At 44.7% G+C, this 16,188-nt stretch overlaps 1 protein-coding gene across 3 annotated transcripts in view; it reads right to left on the bottom strand.

Moving 5' to 3' along the window:
• Positions 1–16,188, bottom strand: part of SLC7A10 (solute carrier family 7 member 10) — a 31,055-nt gene that overhangs the window by 7,924 nt on the left and 6,943 nt on the right. For all 3 annotated transcript variants that reach the window (XM_069868538.1, XM_069868539.1, XM_069868537.1), the window contains exons 2-3: positions 5,382–5,586; positions 270–421 (exon numbers count right to left, since the gene is read on the bottom strand). In XM_069868538.1, the coding sequence (XP_069724639.1) occupies positions 270–421; positions 5,382–5,586 (357 nt within the window). The remainder of the gene's footprint in view (positions 1–269; positions 422–5,381; positions 5,587–16,188) is intronic.

The raw sequence follows: 16,188 nt of genomic DNA, 5'->3' as shown, positions 1-16,188 counted from the left end.
TGCCTCATCCCATGAGCTCACCTGCTGCCACTTTCCCCAGAACCCATAGCGATTTGGGTGCTGTTGTGCCCCACGCCAGCTCCCTGTGCTTGCTGCAGGCAAGTGAGAGGGGCCTGAACATCCCACAGCCGTCACGGTGCCTGTTTTGGGACCCTCCCGCTTGCCTTGCGGGTTGTGGCTGTGACCCCAGCCTGGCTGGAGCAGCCCTTTGAGCAGTCCCATACAAAACCGAGGCAAGCTTTGTGTGTGCGCGAGAAGCAAATACTCACGTAAACACACCATGGAGAGGATCCTGGAGGCATTATAGGGGGGGATACAGTTAGGGAAGACGGGCTGCAGGACATAGTTTGAGAAGGTCAGTGATATGACGGCCAGACTGGTCGGGTACATGATAAGCACCGCACTCCACAGCAGCAGAAACCTGAAAAGATAAGAAAAAGCACAAGAAAGCAGTGCTGGGTGTGTGCTGGAGGAGATTACGCATGTTTGGCTGTGCAGTGCTTTGCGATGGTTCCCAAAGCATCAGGACCGAGCACCTTTGTCCTGGTCACACCTAGCAGTGAGGTACCCTTCCAAACAAGAAATGTGAGATATTTTGATTCCTCACTGTGGGAAAAGGAAAAAAAAAAAACTTATAACAGCAGCACTGGGTCTGGTTAGTGTTTTATAATATTTGAAGTCTTATAATTTCTGTGATGAGAAGCAGTTATTGCAAGGAAGTGAAATCCTTCATACCACGTACATACATACAGACACTGTACATACAGCTACACACATTAATTCATTCATAGACATGCACTAATGTAGTGTGCAGGGATGCCCAGCACAAATGAGGATCAGAAATGACAATTCCAAACAAAGCAGTGTAATTTCTTGACTGCATGGGTTGCTCCTTTAATGTGGCTCCCTCCCAGCCCCTTCCACCTGGCAGAGCTGGGGAGCTCCCACCTGGTGCTGTTAACCTGGAGGGAGGGACTGCTGCTCGCCGGCTGCTCCTTGGGTTGAGGTGGTGAGTGTTTCTCAGTCCTTCACTTTGCCTTTTTTTCCTGAGAATTATGAGGCAATCTGATGCTTCCGTTTTCTTGTTAACTACCAGAGAGTTAATTCAGTAAACTGGCATGATGTGAGAGCTGGTTTCCTTCCCAAAAGGTACTACTGCTTTTAAAACTCAGGGTTTTTTTAATCCCTTTCTCAATATTCTGTTGTGTGACTCCTTTTTTTCCTGATTTTTACTGTTTTCATTGTGGTTTAGAGCAACATTCTTCAGGAACTGCTTTGTGCTGTTTGGTGCTGAGGGTTCCCGGTTTGGGGTAGCTCTGCAGATCCTGCTTGCTGGGCGAATGGAGCATCCAACAGAGAGGCTGCTCAGTTGCAGCACTGAAAACTAAATATCACTTAAAGCCTGAAATAATAATTTGCTGATAGGACACTGTTGGTGCCGCGCGAGGCCAGGTTCAGCCCTCATGGCTCCTGCTGCCTATGGTGTTTGGTGGGCAGAGGCCACCAGCTCCGCCCCGTTGCGTTTATCTTAACCCACGTGCTTAATGTAGATGGAGAACTGTACTCTGATAAAAATGTTCAGTGGGAAAAATTATTCTGAAAAAGGTATTTCAGGCAAAACTGGCCCTTACTTCTCTGCTGTGATATAGAGCGCATTACAGTTGGTATTGGGTGGAATGCAGTTTAATGGGAATGTGAATAATTCAATAGATTCCTGACAGTCAATTTATTTCATGCTGAATTGAAATACATGCAGAACCGATAACACCAATTAAAGTAAATGCAGAATTTTCGCAGGGAGTGATGAAGTTGCACTGTCAAATGGGAAGCTCATATGAGAGCTGGCTTTAAAATAAGACAGAAGCTTGTCTAAGATGTAGGCCCACTTTTATCTTGTTTTTTTTGGGTGGCAAGTTTTAACCAAAGTCTGTTTCTGAGAAAAATATATCCACGCTGGTCACTGAGATCACATTCACATCCCCAGCTGTCGGAGCTGGGGCTGCACTGGTGAGCACTTGCTCTTGTGGTGCCTTTGGTGGCTACCAGGGTGAGGACCAGGAGCTGGAGGCCCAGACAGCTGGGAACGGCTGTTCTTGTGGTAAACTGCTTGTGGGGTTGTGGCTTTTTTTGCTGTGGGTGGGAATTAACTATGATATGATTACCCAACACTCTGAGTCTTCTAGGAAGTCTTTGCTTTCAAAGCGCCACCTTTTGTCGTCGGCTGTGTGGGAAGAGTTAAGCATATGATTTTCTTAGGAAAGCACAACTGTTCCAGATCAGCTATAATTGAAGTGTCACAGGGTTAAGTTTCCTGCAGGCAGAACTGAGTTTCAGATACCCTCGCTGTCACAGTGCACACACTTTGACAAATCGAGGTGGAAGGTGTTTTCAATACTGTTGATCTGCGGTAAGGACACGCGTCCAGTCATCGGTCACTGCTGGTAAACCAGCTGCGTCAGCTGCAGTGCTGTTGCTGAGCATTCAGAAGAAGTTGTGTTTGTCAGAAATGCACTAGCAGGTTTTTCATGAAGATGAATTCATTCATTTTCTTCTGCAAAGATACATAGTAAGCCTTTTATTTACTGTTTCAGGTGATGTGGTTTTCATGAGCTGTATAGACGTGTAGGCCTGTATGCAAGCGGATGAGCTGTGCTCGGGCAGCTCTAGCAGCATGGGATGTGACGCATCCTTGCAGTTTGTGTGCTCATTCACAAATGTTATTTAAAACCAAGATGATTTCTAGATGAGGATGAAAGTGGCAAGTCTGCTCTCCAATTTCAGACCAGAGCCCAGTGGGACAGGAGCTCTCCCTCACCTCTTCCTTCTTCACTTGGTGAAGCTGCTGGGGAGCATCCCTTCTGCAGGACAATCTCCAGCTAAGTTTTGCCATCGTGGGGGCTTCTGGCAGCGTTTCATGCACTGAAGTGTACTCTAGGTGTACTTGGACTTGGAGCAGAGCTGCTGCTCTGCAGCCAGAGCTTCTGCTAGCTCAGGAGGTGGCCCTTTGCTGCCTCTCTCTTTTATTCCATTCACCTTTGTACATTACACCTTGCAGTGTTATAATTTTTATATCTGTATTTACCTAACTAAATATCAATACAGCCAGGCACAGAAATTAGGGTGTGTAATACTCTAGTGGCTGTTACAATCAAATAAACATCTTTGTGTGAATAGACCAAACCACCCAGATTTGCCATTGCGAGAAAAGCTCAGAAAATCTTTTGGCAGATGCGCTACAGCTTTGTGTGCTGAACTTGGTGCTCTTTGCTGCAGAAGGATTAAATCAGAAGAGAGAGTTGAACTGCCTGGTTTTACTGGAAAATATGACTGCCCTCCTGCTTTTTATACCTACCTGCAGGCTTCTTGTCTAAGGCAACCCTTTGTCATGCTTTTGTCATGGTTTATTTTTTTGGGGAGAAAAGATGAAGTCTCTTTGGAAAGCAAGAACGGGAGCACTGCTGCCGTTCAGATGATGAGGTTGTGCTTTTTTTCATGGTGCTTGTGTATTGCAATCCTGGAAACTGAGCTGCAGCCACAGCAGAGAGCTCCCTGCTTTGGGGGGTGGGAGCGTTCCTGGGTAAATACTGGGTAGTGACCAAGCTAGCGATCAAACAGTGTGTGTGTGGTTTGTTACAGCAATTGTACAGCCCGGTGCTTTCTGGTACCACGCACCTTGTCCGAATGCAGCACAGGGTGTGAGCGAGGAACAGTTAAAGCCGGGTTCAGTTGTACTTGATTTCCAATTACTTTCTTTTTCTCCCCTAGAGAGCAAAATTCTGTTGGCTTTGTGAAACTCGGATGGTTCTGGCCTCCCTCACAGCGCTATTCCCAGGACAGGGCTTCTGCTTGCTTGTGCAGTTCTGTGTTTTTTCCTGGTCTTTGCCTGCTGACCCTGATCCCAGGAGCAGGCACTGAGGGAAGCTGCTGAGCGCTGGCCACAGAGTCCCAGGGAAGCAGGGGCTTTGCTGTTCAACTCCTGCCCCCAGCAGGAAAACAGACCTCAGTAAAGATGAGTTGGGATTTTGGTTAACTAAGCCAATGTTGCTGTTTTCTCAAACCTGTGCTGTGATGCCAGTGTAATTTTCTGTGCAAAGGAGAACAACGTGCTGAGGAGTGACTCCTCTGACTGAAAAAACACACATTCACGGGAACTATTGCAAGGCAGCAGTTGAAGTCTGACAATGACCAGAGCACTACTTTGTCACCTAGCATGTTCACCGGCGCTGGCTGTGCCTGGGCAGCACCGAGCTGAGGCAGACAAGCACAGGGGCAGCTCATGGAACGGGGTAAAATCCTGCCAGCGTTACGCCTGTGCTAATTTACTGTAGCTCAGCAGCCAGTTCCACTGTTAGGAGCTAGTTCTCCATCTCAGGTGAGAAGGAACATTCTCGTCTTTTTTTCCTTCTTCTCTAGTTTGCAGTTATGGTGCTTATCTTTTACAAATAAACCTCCAACACATGGCATGGCCTCTATATTTGCCTCTTCACTCTCTAGGATGAGAGGAAACAGCCTCAAGGTTCACCAGGGTGAGTTCGGATTGGATATCAAGAAAAATTTCTTCACTGAAAGGGTTCTCAGGCCCTGGCAGAGGCTGCCCAGGCCAGTGGTGGCGTCACCATCCTTAGAGGGGTTTAAAAGACAATTAGATGAGGTGCTCAGGGATGGTTCAGTAGTGGACAGGTAGAGTTGGACTCAGTGATCTCAAAGGTCTTTTCCAACCAAAAGGTTCTATGATTCTATGAAATGAGCACGCTGGACAGCAAGCTTCTCTAGTGAGCTGGGAGTACAGGCAGGCAGTTTCATTTTTCTTGTTGAATAAAAGTAAAATAAAAAATACAGTCAAATATAACTGATGACCTCTTCTCCTTTGTCCCTTCCTCCCTTAGCCAGAATACTCTGTTAGTGGTGTTTTCAAAGAGCAATCATCCTCTGAGTCAGCATTGCCCCCTTTTTGTTTTCCACACTTGTAATTTGGTGCAGTTGCAGGAAGTGAAGTGGCACTGCAAGCAGCTCTGATTTCTGGTGAGCAGCTCCAGCCTGGCCTCCCTGATGCCTGGAGCTTCTCAGTCGAAGGTACTGAGCATTCACAGCTGGCACGCAGGAATGCCACTTGGACACAGACCATTTACAGCATTGTTCTTTCCTGTCACGGGCTTTAATGAGTCAGAGAGGGAAGTGAAAGTGTCCTTCCCTTGGAAGGCAGCACTAGGAGCTCTGCAAAAGGGCAATGGGTATTTCTAATGAGAACAGAAAGAATCAATTTGCAAAAGCATTTTATTGACAATTGTTCCCTGTCTATTCCATGTCAGATATCTTTTCCATGCTGAATATACTCAGTATAGACCTGTTTTCAAATTACTTTATAGAGATGGGGTACTTACCCAGCTAACCCACCAAAAATCTCTGTAACGTAGGAATAATCCCCTCCCGATTTGGGGATAGTGACTCCCAGTTCGGCGTAACATAGCGAGCCGAGGGCAGCCACCCCGCCGCCAAGCACCCAAATAATGAGAGCGAGTCCCACCGAGCCGCTGTGCTCCAAAACTCCTTTTGGCGAAATAAAGATCCCAGAACCAATGATGTTACCTAGAAAGCATAAAAAATTCACAGTGAGTAAAATAAAGTGAGAAATGCACTTTTCTTTTCTTTTTTTTTTTAAAAAAAAGGCAAACAAACTTGCAGTCCCCACCCACCCAAATTCCCTTCATGCCCTCTCTTCCAGATTTTGCTTGATTGTATTTTATCTGATTATACCGTGGGGAAGGTGTTGCTGTTTATCAGCAATCAAGGATAGGAAGTGCATGCTCAGCTCTGCTGAAGCACGGTAAGACTTGGGTGAGCATGTGTTGGCGACTGGTGACTGTGGCACTATCTCAGACAGCTGCTGTCACCCACCAGCCTAAGTATTCACTGAAAGGAGTTAGAAGCGTCTTCGTAATGCAGATTTTCATGTTCCCCTGAGAAGAAACTAAACAAGATAAGGTCCGTCTTCAGGAGGGCTGGGAAGTCAAACCCCATTCTATAGCATTTTCTATATCGTAGGGGCCAAGAGGTGCTCTTGGCACCAGGGTAGATTTAAGATTGTGTTTGAAAAGTCATCTCAAAGTCTCGAATATTAGAAATCAATTAACATTAATTTTCATCAATTTATTTTGTCCAGAGAAGTCATGGTTGCCCCATCCCTGGAGGTGTCCAGTGCCAGGTTGGATGAAGTTTAAGCACCCTGATCCAGTGGGAGGTGTCCCTGTGCATGGCATGGGGTTGGAACTGGATGATCTTTAAGGTCCCTTCCAACCCAAACCACTCCATGATTCTGATTCTATGCATTAAAAAAAAAAAAAATCAGATGAGGGATGTAGATGTTTCCAGAGCGAGATCATACTGGAATAACAGTAAAATTAAATACAGCTATCATATAGCTGTAGCAGCACAGGGACCCCTAACCACTGCTCCAGCATTAAGCACGGCAGCTTGTGCTGAAGAAAAGGGTTTTGATGAGGATGAGTCGCACAATATTATTCGTATCGCTAATAGATTTGTTCTGGGTCTTCCCTCCTGGGAAGCTACAGGGCTGGAATGGAGTGGTGAAATCTTTCAAGAAGATGGATGAGGAGTTAATGTATCACCAAAGCATAATACCTGATAAAATTTATGGGGCTTTTTGGTCATAGTTTCTCCTGCTGGCTGAAGTGCTGCAATATTTAAAACAAACACGCTGTTCTGGAAGACTGGTTGTGCCCTGTTCAAGAAGTGTAACAAATCTTGAATTTAAGCTGTGAAAGAAATACCTGCCTTAGGAATTTAAAAGCCATTTTGACAAAGTCTCTGGCACTGCTGTGCGCTGCAGGTGTAACAGTTATCTTTGCACATACAGAGGAAAGCATGAAGTTCTAAGGACCCTTAAAAATGATCCTCTACAGGCCAGCACAGATAACCGTGTATCTCTACTTTTTTATAGATCAGTGCACTTGAAAATGCTTCAGTTCTGGGGGGAGGTGGTGGTATTTTGGGGAGCACGCTGACCTTAGGGCATACCACTTTCCACCACAATTGATCCATAGGGTTTAGTTGTCTCTTTGGGATGGGGCAATGTTCCTTTCCAGCAACCCCAATACAGAACAACCCGGAGTCACCCAAAGACAGAATCGCCCATAAACGAGTCCCCTGGCTCCTCACACGGCGTCTCCTCCTTCTCAGTGCCGTCTTTCACCTTAGCTCAGGTTTGCTGCTATTTTTGGCAGCAAATAGCAGATGCAAATGCTGATCTTTCAACAAGCGCTTGGTGAGAGCTTCCACCCCCATGCTGTCACCTTTTCCTTGCCTCAGTATGTGGAGAAAGAGTAAAATCCAAATGCGGGGTGGCAGCCCCCGAAACGAGCAGACAAGAGATCTAGCAAATGTTGCGGCTGATGTGCAAGGTTCCAGCAGGGCATCTCCGCAGCCCTGTGCTGTGTGGGGGTGATGGGATCCAGAGCGCAGGCTGGGATGGGAGATGGGAAAACGAGCAGCAGCAGCACCTTGAGAAGGGCACGCTGAGATGAGAGAGACGAGTCCCTGCGAGGCGTGACTGCAGAGATAAGGTGACGGCAGCCGTCTGGCAAGGCAGCGATAAAAAGCAGTCACGATGCATAGACAGAGTCTACAGTGTGGGTTTTTTTTTAAATGCTTGCATTTGGCCTTGTTGAGGCCCTGGATCTCTGTGTGTTTCGGGTTTCTACTGCTAGGAAAGGGCATTGCTTGTCCCCAGCTGGCTGGGCGCTGGGCACCACGGGGCATCGGCAGCACGGCTGTTACTCAGAGCCAGATCACTGTGGGGAGGGGGTGTTGGTGGCACAGCGTGGGTTAGAGTCACACCCTCCTATTATGGCAAGGCTGATGAAGCAGTCCTCGTGTGCGAGTCTACTGAGCTGGAAGAGCTAGTACTTCTTTTTATTTAAAGATAATGCTTTCTGAGTGCAGTTGTCTGAAGGAGCATGACAAGAAGGAAGAGGCAGCCTCCTGGATGGTCCTTTCAGATAAAGATTCACTGTTTTTTTTTTTTGTGAAATTAAGTAGCTAACAATATTTTAAAAAAATCTAATGTCCTTCATGAATGAATACACGATAAGGCAAAATTCTCTTTGAACATCATTATGGGTTTCCTATTATTTCACTCTTGCAACATGTCCAAAAGCCGTGTCAGCAGGACTGGAAGTGCTACGGCCCTTCCAACAACAAAACGTTCTTATGGAAATCTGCCATGAGTGTGGGAAATGTGCCTGGGAAGTACCTTGGCTTCACTCGGTGTAGGACGCGTATAAAAATAGATACGGTGGAGATGCTGAAATGCTCCATGAAAATGAGATATCAGAAGGTGCCTGATGAGAAGCAGTTTTCAAGAGGTTTCAAGTTCTTTAGTAGAAGTTCTTAGCCTAGAAGAACTGGAAGTAAGGCAGATGGTTTACCTACCAATAGGTATTTCTAACCTTTGGTCAGCAGGAACTGGAGGGAATTTGGTAAGCAACTCTACAGCAAGAAAGACATTGTCTGTGCAGTTCAGGGAGAATCATTACTGCACTCACCATGTCGAGGACAATATGTTTAGGCTTTGCTGGTGCTGGTACTTCTGATGCTCACAGCATTTGTTTTTTCTTCTAAGATGTGAAAAGATGGAGAAAATGAATTCTTTCTTGTAAAACACACTCTTTCTCTGCTCTTTCACAGTCTCTCTACTGGACTTTCTTGCTACAAAACTACCTCTTTGAACTAAAAGGAAACTAATGTTTGAACTGCGTAACCCCCCACCCTGTCCTTCCCAATTTCCAGTCCTTTATCTAAGGATACGATGAGAGGAAATGGCTTCAAGTTATGTCAGAGAAGGTTTAGACTGAATATTAGGAAACATTTATTTGTGGAAAGGGTTGTCAACCACTGAGAGAGGCTGCCCAGAGAAGTGGTGAAGTCACCACCCGTGGAGGGGTTCAAATAACGTGTAGATGTGGCACTTCGGGACATGGTTTAGTCGGCACAGTGGGGTTGGGCTGATGGTTGGTCTGGATGAGCTTAGAGATCTTTTCCAACCTTAACTATCCTATGATTCTGGAACTGTGGTACCGACCTGAATATTAGGGCATGGAGTTTTACTGAAAAATCCAGTGTTTTCAGTTCGCTGCTGTCTTCTGAACCACAAGAGTGCATTTGGGGTCAGGTTTTGATATTTTTCAATGTAACTATGGGAGCTGAAACTCATCTTTTAAACAAAAGCTGAATTCTCATTAAAATGCTTCAAGAACTGCACGTTGAAGGAAAACACTAAATATCATTGTGCTTGTGAGAAAATAAAGGGACCTGGTGATACTTTGCATATTCACTTAGCATAAAACGTCCTTAAGGCATCTTTTATTTATCTGCAGCACACAATTCATGCAGACTGTAAAAATAATGGATCTTGCAGCCTGTTGAAAGTATTCAGCAGTTCTTTAGGAATAGCTGTGCTGATTGTACTTCGAGACAGTATTTCTGATAAAACTAAGCAATTTCCTGTGTGGTTAGCAAAGAAAAATATCACTTTTGCCTTTTTACTGCTTGTGATTTTATTAAAGATCTGTATTTTACATCTGAAATTCTGAATGGGTCTGATATAGACTAGAAATTTGTCAGAGCAGCTCTTTCCCACAAAGTGAAATATTAACAACAAAGTAATTCTGTGCCTTTTCTTTGGCCACAGTCAGGTAAATCACTTTATGACTGGTTGTTGGTGAGGGATTTCAGCAGGCAACATTCTGGAAAAACTGTGTATGGTTCATGAGCATAAATCCTGCCAGACTCCTGCTTTCCTCGAGTGCTCTTTGTGTCCTCACGAGATAGAACTCCAAAGCTCAAGGTGGGTCAACTGACTTGGGGGTGTTGGTTGACAGCCGACTGAACATGAGCCAGCGGCGAACCCAGGTGGCCAAGAAGGCCAACAGCATCCTGGCCTGGATCAGCCATGGTATGGCCAGCAGGACCAGGGCAGGTCCTGGGTTCAGTTACAGCTTTCTTTTGATATATCAGTTTTCACTGACAGCCATGAATAGAAGGATAAGCAAAAGCCTACCCATCCTCTCGGGACCCCCACAGCCCAGCAGACACTGTACAGGCCAACAGGACGATAGGCTGTCTCATCGCTTAAAATAGCTCTCTTATAAACAAGTGCTGAAGCTTTGCATCCTGCCTGCAAGTTAATAAATAAAAATATCCTATTTGAGTATGAAATAGTGTGAGGAATTGAGATGACTGTTTAACGGCAACAACAAAAGCTTAGTCAAAAGGATTTTGCTTTACAAATTGCTTAAACCCAAATGAAATATGAGGTAGATTCCATCAATAATGTAACTCACGGTGGATATTTGTTTATAAATAGATTCAGCAGAAAACTGCCAAACTAAGCAGCCTCTGGTTCAGCTAATTGTGACATTAGTGAAGCGTTTTGATTGTCACCACCTGCTTGTGAACTCAGGGCCTGACACACCTACAAAACCAGCCAAGAAGTCACATATGCATCTCTCAATTTTGGTGCAAATTGGAGATCTTGTGGCCACACAGGCAGTTCCCTGGCTCTCTTTCTTTGCAGTGAATCAACCTGGCAGGCTCTACCAGCCCTGGGCTCTGCCCTGACCCGTGCGCTGGCACTGCCGGGAGCGGGACGGCTGCACAAGCCACGCCGTGGCACCACCAGCATGGACAGGCACAAGGTGCTCCTTTGCCCTGCTCCTCTCCAGATCATTATCATTTAATACAAGACATTCTAAGTGTGAGTGAAACTTAAAACAGAAAGGGTACGTGAAGTTCTGCATCAATAAAGCAGTTGGGCTTAAAACACCACTCGGATATAGGGACTCTGCTGAATTAAAATGAGGAAACACCCCAAGTGCGCTTTCTTAAGCTCAAGTGAAGCATGAATTTAGGCTGTGCGGCAGTGTTTTAGGTATTTTGTGTAATGGCCTTGAATTTCTTTGCCTTTAAGTAGCATTCAGAAAACTCTTAATGAAGAATAGATGTAGAATAATAGAGCTTGGCATTAAAGTAATAGTAATTTTACTTCCTATGTGAGTAAAAAATATAACTACTGTACCAGTGGAAAATGAATTATGGCCCCTCTGATAATATGCTTGCAAAGGAAAAACTGAAAAATGGCTATAAAAGTAACAGTGATAATTTAATGTCTACAGGGGATTGGTATTTAACAAAATTAAATGATCTTAAAATCTGACTTCAGTTCAAATATTTATGTTAAAATTCCTAGCAAGTAAGAACATGACCAGTCATTATAAACTGTAATTCCAGCATTCCAAGTGGATTTTACCAGGTTAAGAATTTGTGAGCTGATTATGCTACACCCAACTTTAAAGAATTTAAAAATTAAGCTTCGTAAAATACTGAGAAAAATATTTCTTCAACTTGCTGTAGATTTATAAGGAAGATATTTGCCTTTTAAGCACTAAAACACAAATGCAGTCCATGAGGATCTGTAGAACCAGGTTTTTCTAGCAATGAAGGTGTAGTTAGAACAGAAAAATGAGTAAAGGAGAGTATATATTTCAGGCATAACTTAAAGAATTATCATAGTTGTGGTCTTACAGAGGGTGTGATGGTCTGTTCTAATACCAGGGTCAGATTTGGTTATTGCATTAGATACTAGGGAGATGTGCCAGTCATTTTAATATTTATATATTTAAATGTAATATCTGCACATTGAAATGAGGTGCAGCATGCTCACAATGATGCTTGCAATTTATAGTACTGCCTGAAGAGCAATCAAAGCAAATTTGTGAGAACTGCTGATCTCAGTCCTCCTTAGTTCTTTAAAAGCAGTAAGCTGCACATTTGCTCTGACTTGAGGTCTATAAACTGCTTAATAACGACTGTTAGTTTGGAATCACTTTCCAGCAGCAGCCGAAAGCAGCCTTAGAGGAAAGCAGGACTCAGAAAACCTGGAAGGTGCAATCGTGGACTGCAGCACTGCTGTTCAGATGCTAAGCATACCAGGCTGCCCATGCTCCAACCATTAGAACCCAACCTCCACCAAGGTACCAAAGTGCTTAAAGTAGCACATGTATGGTTTAAAATTTCTACCTTTCTGAAAGGGGACGATCTTTTCTCTTCTTTGTGTAAAACTACCCATAATTTGTCAATGGCTTTTCTTCTCCAGAATTAGGCTAATGGAGAGAAACTTCTTCAAGAAAGCTTTCAAGCCTCAGTTTTGGTGACGTGATTGTCACAAAATAATCTGCTGCTTGAATAGCATTCAAAGGAGGGGATATGGGCAGGTGCTGTCTGTGCTTGTAGGAAAGGCACATCTCTACTGTAAAGCCCTCACTGCAAAAGATAGGATGTAGGATATTAACGCTGTAGTACGCAGAGCCAAATGCAAACGCTCCCTTAACAAAAAACTGCAATCCCGTTCTCTGGCTCGCAAGCATCGCGCGCTCCCAGGTCACCTGTGGGCATACACTGGCTGTAACAGACTAATTCACAGATTTGCCTCTTCAAAACCGCAGGGCCCAGCTGAGCACCGAGCCGCGGCTGTGCCCACAGGAGCAATGCCACCGTGCGCTGGGGACCAAATGTTTAGCTGACATGTGGAGAGGTCACACCTGCAGAGAAAGGGGAGGAGGTGCCTGCTTAGGAGCATGTGAATAACAGAGAAGACAATGTCTGCTAGCGCATGGTGTTATTCCATTTTATTTAACGCTACTGCAATGTGTTTATATCAAAGGAGAAGTTAAAACCTGTATGATAGGATTTTTCTTGTTCTAAATTGAGAACTCCTTTTATTCTGCTAATCCTTTCACCGGCTGCAGGCTCTGTCTGGCCTTTTCAGGCACACAGTCCACGGCTTTATTTCCTGCTCCTCTGTTCTGACTCTTGTACTTGGTCTGATTTCTCTACTTCCTTAACTTCTGACTTGTTCTCCTTTTCTCTTGCCAGTGTTGGGATATGTGGGCTGCATTTCATTACCACAGAGAGCAGACCTCAGCCTCCCATGCCCTTCCTTCTCTAGATGCTGCAATGAATATCACAGATAAGGCAGAAATATTGGGAAAAGCCTTCTAGGGACTAGGCTGGACAGAGCCGTGGGCAGCCTGATCCAGTGGGAGGTGTCCCTGTCCATTGCAGGGGGGTTGGAACTAGGTGATCTTTAAGGTCTCCTCCAACCCAAACTAGTCTCTGATTCTATGACTAGGAGGCATTTCCTTTGGGCTTTTTCTCAAAGGAGTAACACTGAGCGAACCCCAGCAAGCTGCCACGCGGTGAGCAGCGTACGTAGCAGTGAGGCTGTGTCCAGGCAGGGATTATTACCAGGTGCGTTTATAGAATCATAGAATCACCAGGTTGGACAAGACTCACCAGATCATCGAGTCCAACCATTCGTATCAAACACTAAACCAAAAACTTTGCTGAGTTTCATATTGCATCTTCCTTTCCTGCCTTCTTCCCTGACACCGGGGACTTGTAGCGGGCTTTCTGGCAGGGCAGCTCCAGCACAGCACTCCTTTTTGGTGGGTCCCACCGCATGGTGCCCGGCAGTGGTGCAGGGGGCTGAGGAACAGGGGCTTGAACTCCCCCTTGACTGGGGAACTGTACATAAAGGAGCTACTTTGACCCTTGAAGCCACGTACTCCTGTGGCATTAGAGAATGCTTCAACCCTTCCTCTACTTTTCAAAGGGAAACTGAAAGCCAAACCTACCTCAGTGCTGTGAGAGGGTGCAGAGGAAAACCCTCTAATGCTCCTAAAATGCTTGGGTTGCCCTGGTAAGAAAGTGTAGTGCTGCACACTGCTCTCTATAAACAGTGCAGCTTAATGCCATATCAGCCCTTGTTATCTGTCCAGCATGTTTTCTGTGCTCTCCGGACCTCAATATCCTGACTTGGAATTTTACCTGCAAACAGCAGAAATGCATTGTCAAATCCTGTGATGTAGAACTGGGCAGTTCCTTATGCCCTGCCCTGCATGCACACTGGAGGAGGCGGCGGTCTTCTCCAGGACACTGCGTGACTGATTACCACCAGATAAATCCTCATTTTAAGGAGAGCAACTGATAGTGGAGCAAGGTCCCCCCACAGTGGCTTAAGAGGCAGATGTCAGCCCATGTAGCTGATTGGATGTTTATCCCTTGGCTGAGAAATCCCACAAGCCACAGCTGCGCCTCTGGGACAGCTCTTAGGGTGCCCTCTGCACCTGCAATCGTTTTCAGTATTTATCAAGAAGAAAAGCAATTACAAAACGCTGCTGTGGAGCTCAGCAACTTTGCCTTAGTAACAGGCAGGGAGTTCAGCTGTGCTGCAGAGTGCTGTGGGTCAGACAAGGACAGCACGACAGACACAGCTTTTTGCCAGCTCAGACTCTTCAGCCCTGCTCGTGCTGATGGTGGGGACCTTCACATCATCTTCAAAGCATAATTTGTTTCATGGAAAATGCTGTGGTTTTTTTTTTCTCCTTATTTCCCCCACCAGCTTTATTTTTCTTGCTCATTGGGACTGAGCACAGTAAGCAGATTACTTGAATAGTCTGGAAAACTGGACAGCAGTTACTGATACTGGTGACATTATAACCTGAGATCCATTAAGAAGAGCATCTCTAAACTAGGCATCACTTGATCCTTCATCCCTGAAGGAGTATAATGGGAATTTAAGCACGTCAAACATTTAAGGTAAAGCTTGGTATTCAGCATTGCCCAGAACAGTAAAGGTGTTCAAAGCTGAAATTGCCTTTCTGAATTGAAGTTCCAGGAAATACATATTTAAACCAAAGCAATATGAAAACAGCAGTCATAATCCATCCCAACATACCAGCTGTTGTGTTATTACTCAGGTTACGTTACTGGGAAGAAAGATTGATAAATTATCTCCTACAAGCTCTACTGCTGTTGCCTGGGATCTCAAGACAACCTTACTTTGGATGGAGATGTAAGCAAGACAGGAGTTCTTTAGCAGAGTTTGCTGTTCTGGCAGGTTTCACAGCTCCTTGATTGGAAATCACTGCGGCTCTCAAGTGTATGTTCTTCTGGTTTTAAATCTGTGTTAACAAACTCAAGTGTAGTTTGTTTTACCTCTGTCAGCATGGTATCATTACCTCGCTAAATGGCTTTGTCTCTGTTTCAGCAGAGAATACAAACATAGGCTTGTGGTACATTATGGTCAATGAATTGAGGTAGAATCTAAATACAAAAAAATGGTATTTATACTTCCTGGGGCATTCACAACTATTGCACAATGATACTGGATTTAAACCTTGCACTTAATTTTAAGTGCGCTCTGGTAACTAGCTCAACCTGAGATTAAACGAGATTTACAAATACATATCAGCTTATATACTTCTATCTTCACATATTTAGAAACTGGTGCTGACTTGTATCTTGACTTTATTTCTAAAGAATACATTTAGATAATTTTACTGTGAAGAAATAGAGTCATCTGGGTTTCCAAAAGAAATGGCAGCTCTTCTCGAAGCTCTTAAATATCTGTGATGTGGGTGTTTAAGGGAAACGCTGGACCTGTTGTAACTTTGAAGAGTCAGTAATATTACTGTAGATCTTTCTTTTGTGCATATGAATCCTGTGTTAGCAAATACCACAACCATCTCTTGAAATTAAGTATCTTCAGAGATGAAGTTGCTCACTGATGTCTTTATGAAACCACTTACCCTGTCTCCAAAACTGGGAGGACAGTTCCTACCTGCTGCAAAGGACAACTGGGATGCTGGAGCAGCTCCTGCGCCCTGACCACATTTGGTCAATGGCAACTGTTTTCATTATTGGATTAATAGCAAAAGGACAAGACTGCCCCCCTGTACATTTAATTAATGAGAACACATCACACTTGTCCCCATCGCTCCCTGCTGTGCTGTGCAACCTGGACATAGTGTGATCCGTTCTTTTCCAACTTCATCATGGTATGACCACCAGCCTCGCTCAGGTATGTGGGTAATAAAGGATTAAAGTGCTTTGTGTCTAGCTGCTTTAAATTAATTTAGGGCCTGATCCTATGAGGCAGTGAAGTCCTCTGCTTTCGTTGACTTTGGTAGGATTTGAGGGACTTGGGACCTGTTAAGAAAGGCATCTTTAATCTTCTGTTGGGAGCCCAAGTGTGCAAAGGGGGGGTGTTCTTTCTGTATACACTCATAATATGTACAGGATTTGGGTACCTTTTGTAATAGTCTACTTAAA

This window comes from Phaenicophaeus curvirostris, chromosome 14, assembly GCF_032191515.1.
Source record: "Phaenicophaeus curvirostris isolate KB17595 chromosome 14, BPBGC_Pcur_1.0, whole genome shotgun sequence".
Lineage (NCBI taxonomy): Eukaryota > Metazoa > Chordata > Aves > Cuculiformes > Cuculidae > Phaenicophaeus > Phaenicophaeus curvirostris.
The sequence above is the reverse complement of the archived record's forward strand: the minus strand, read 5'-3'. Positions and strand labels throughout refer to the sequence as shown.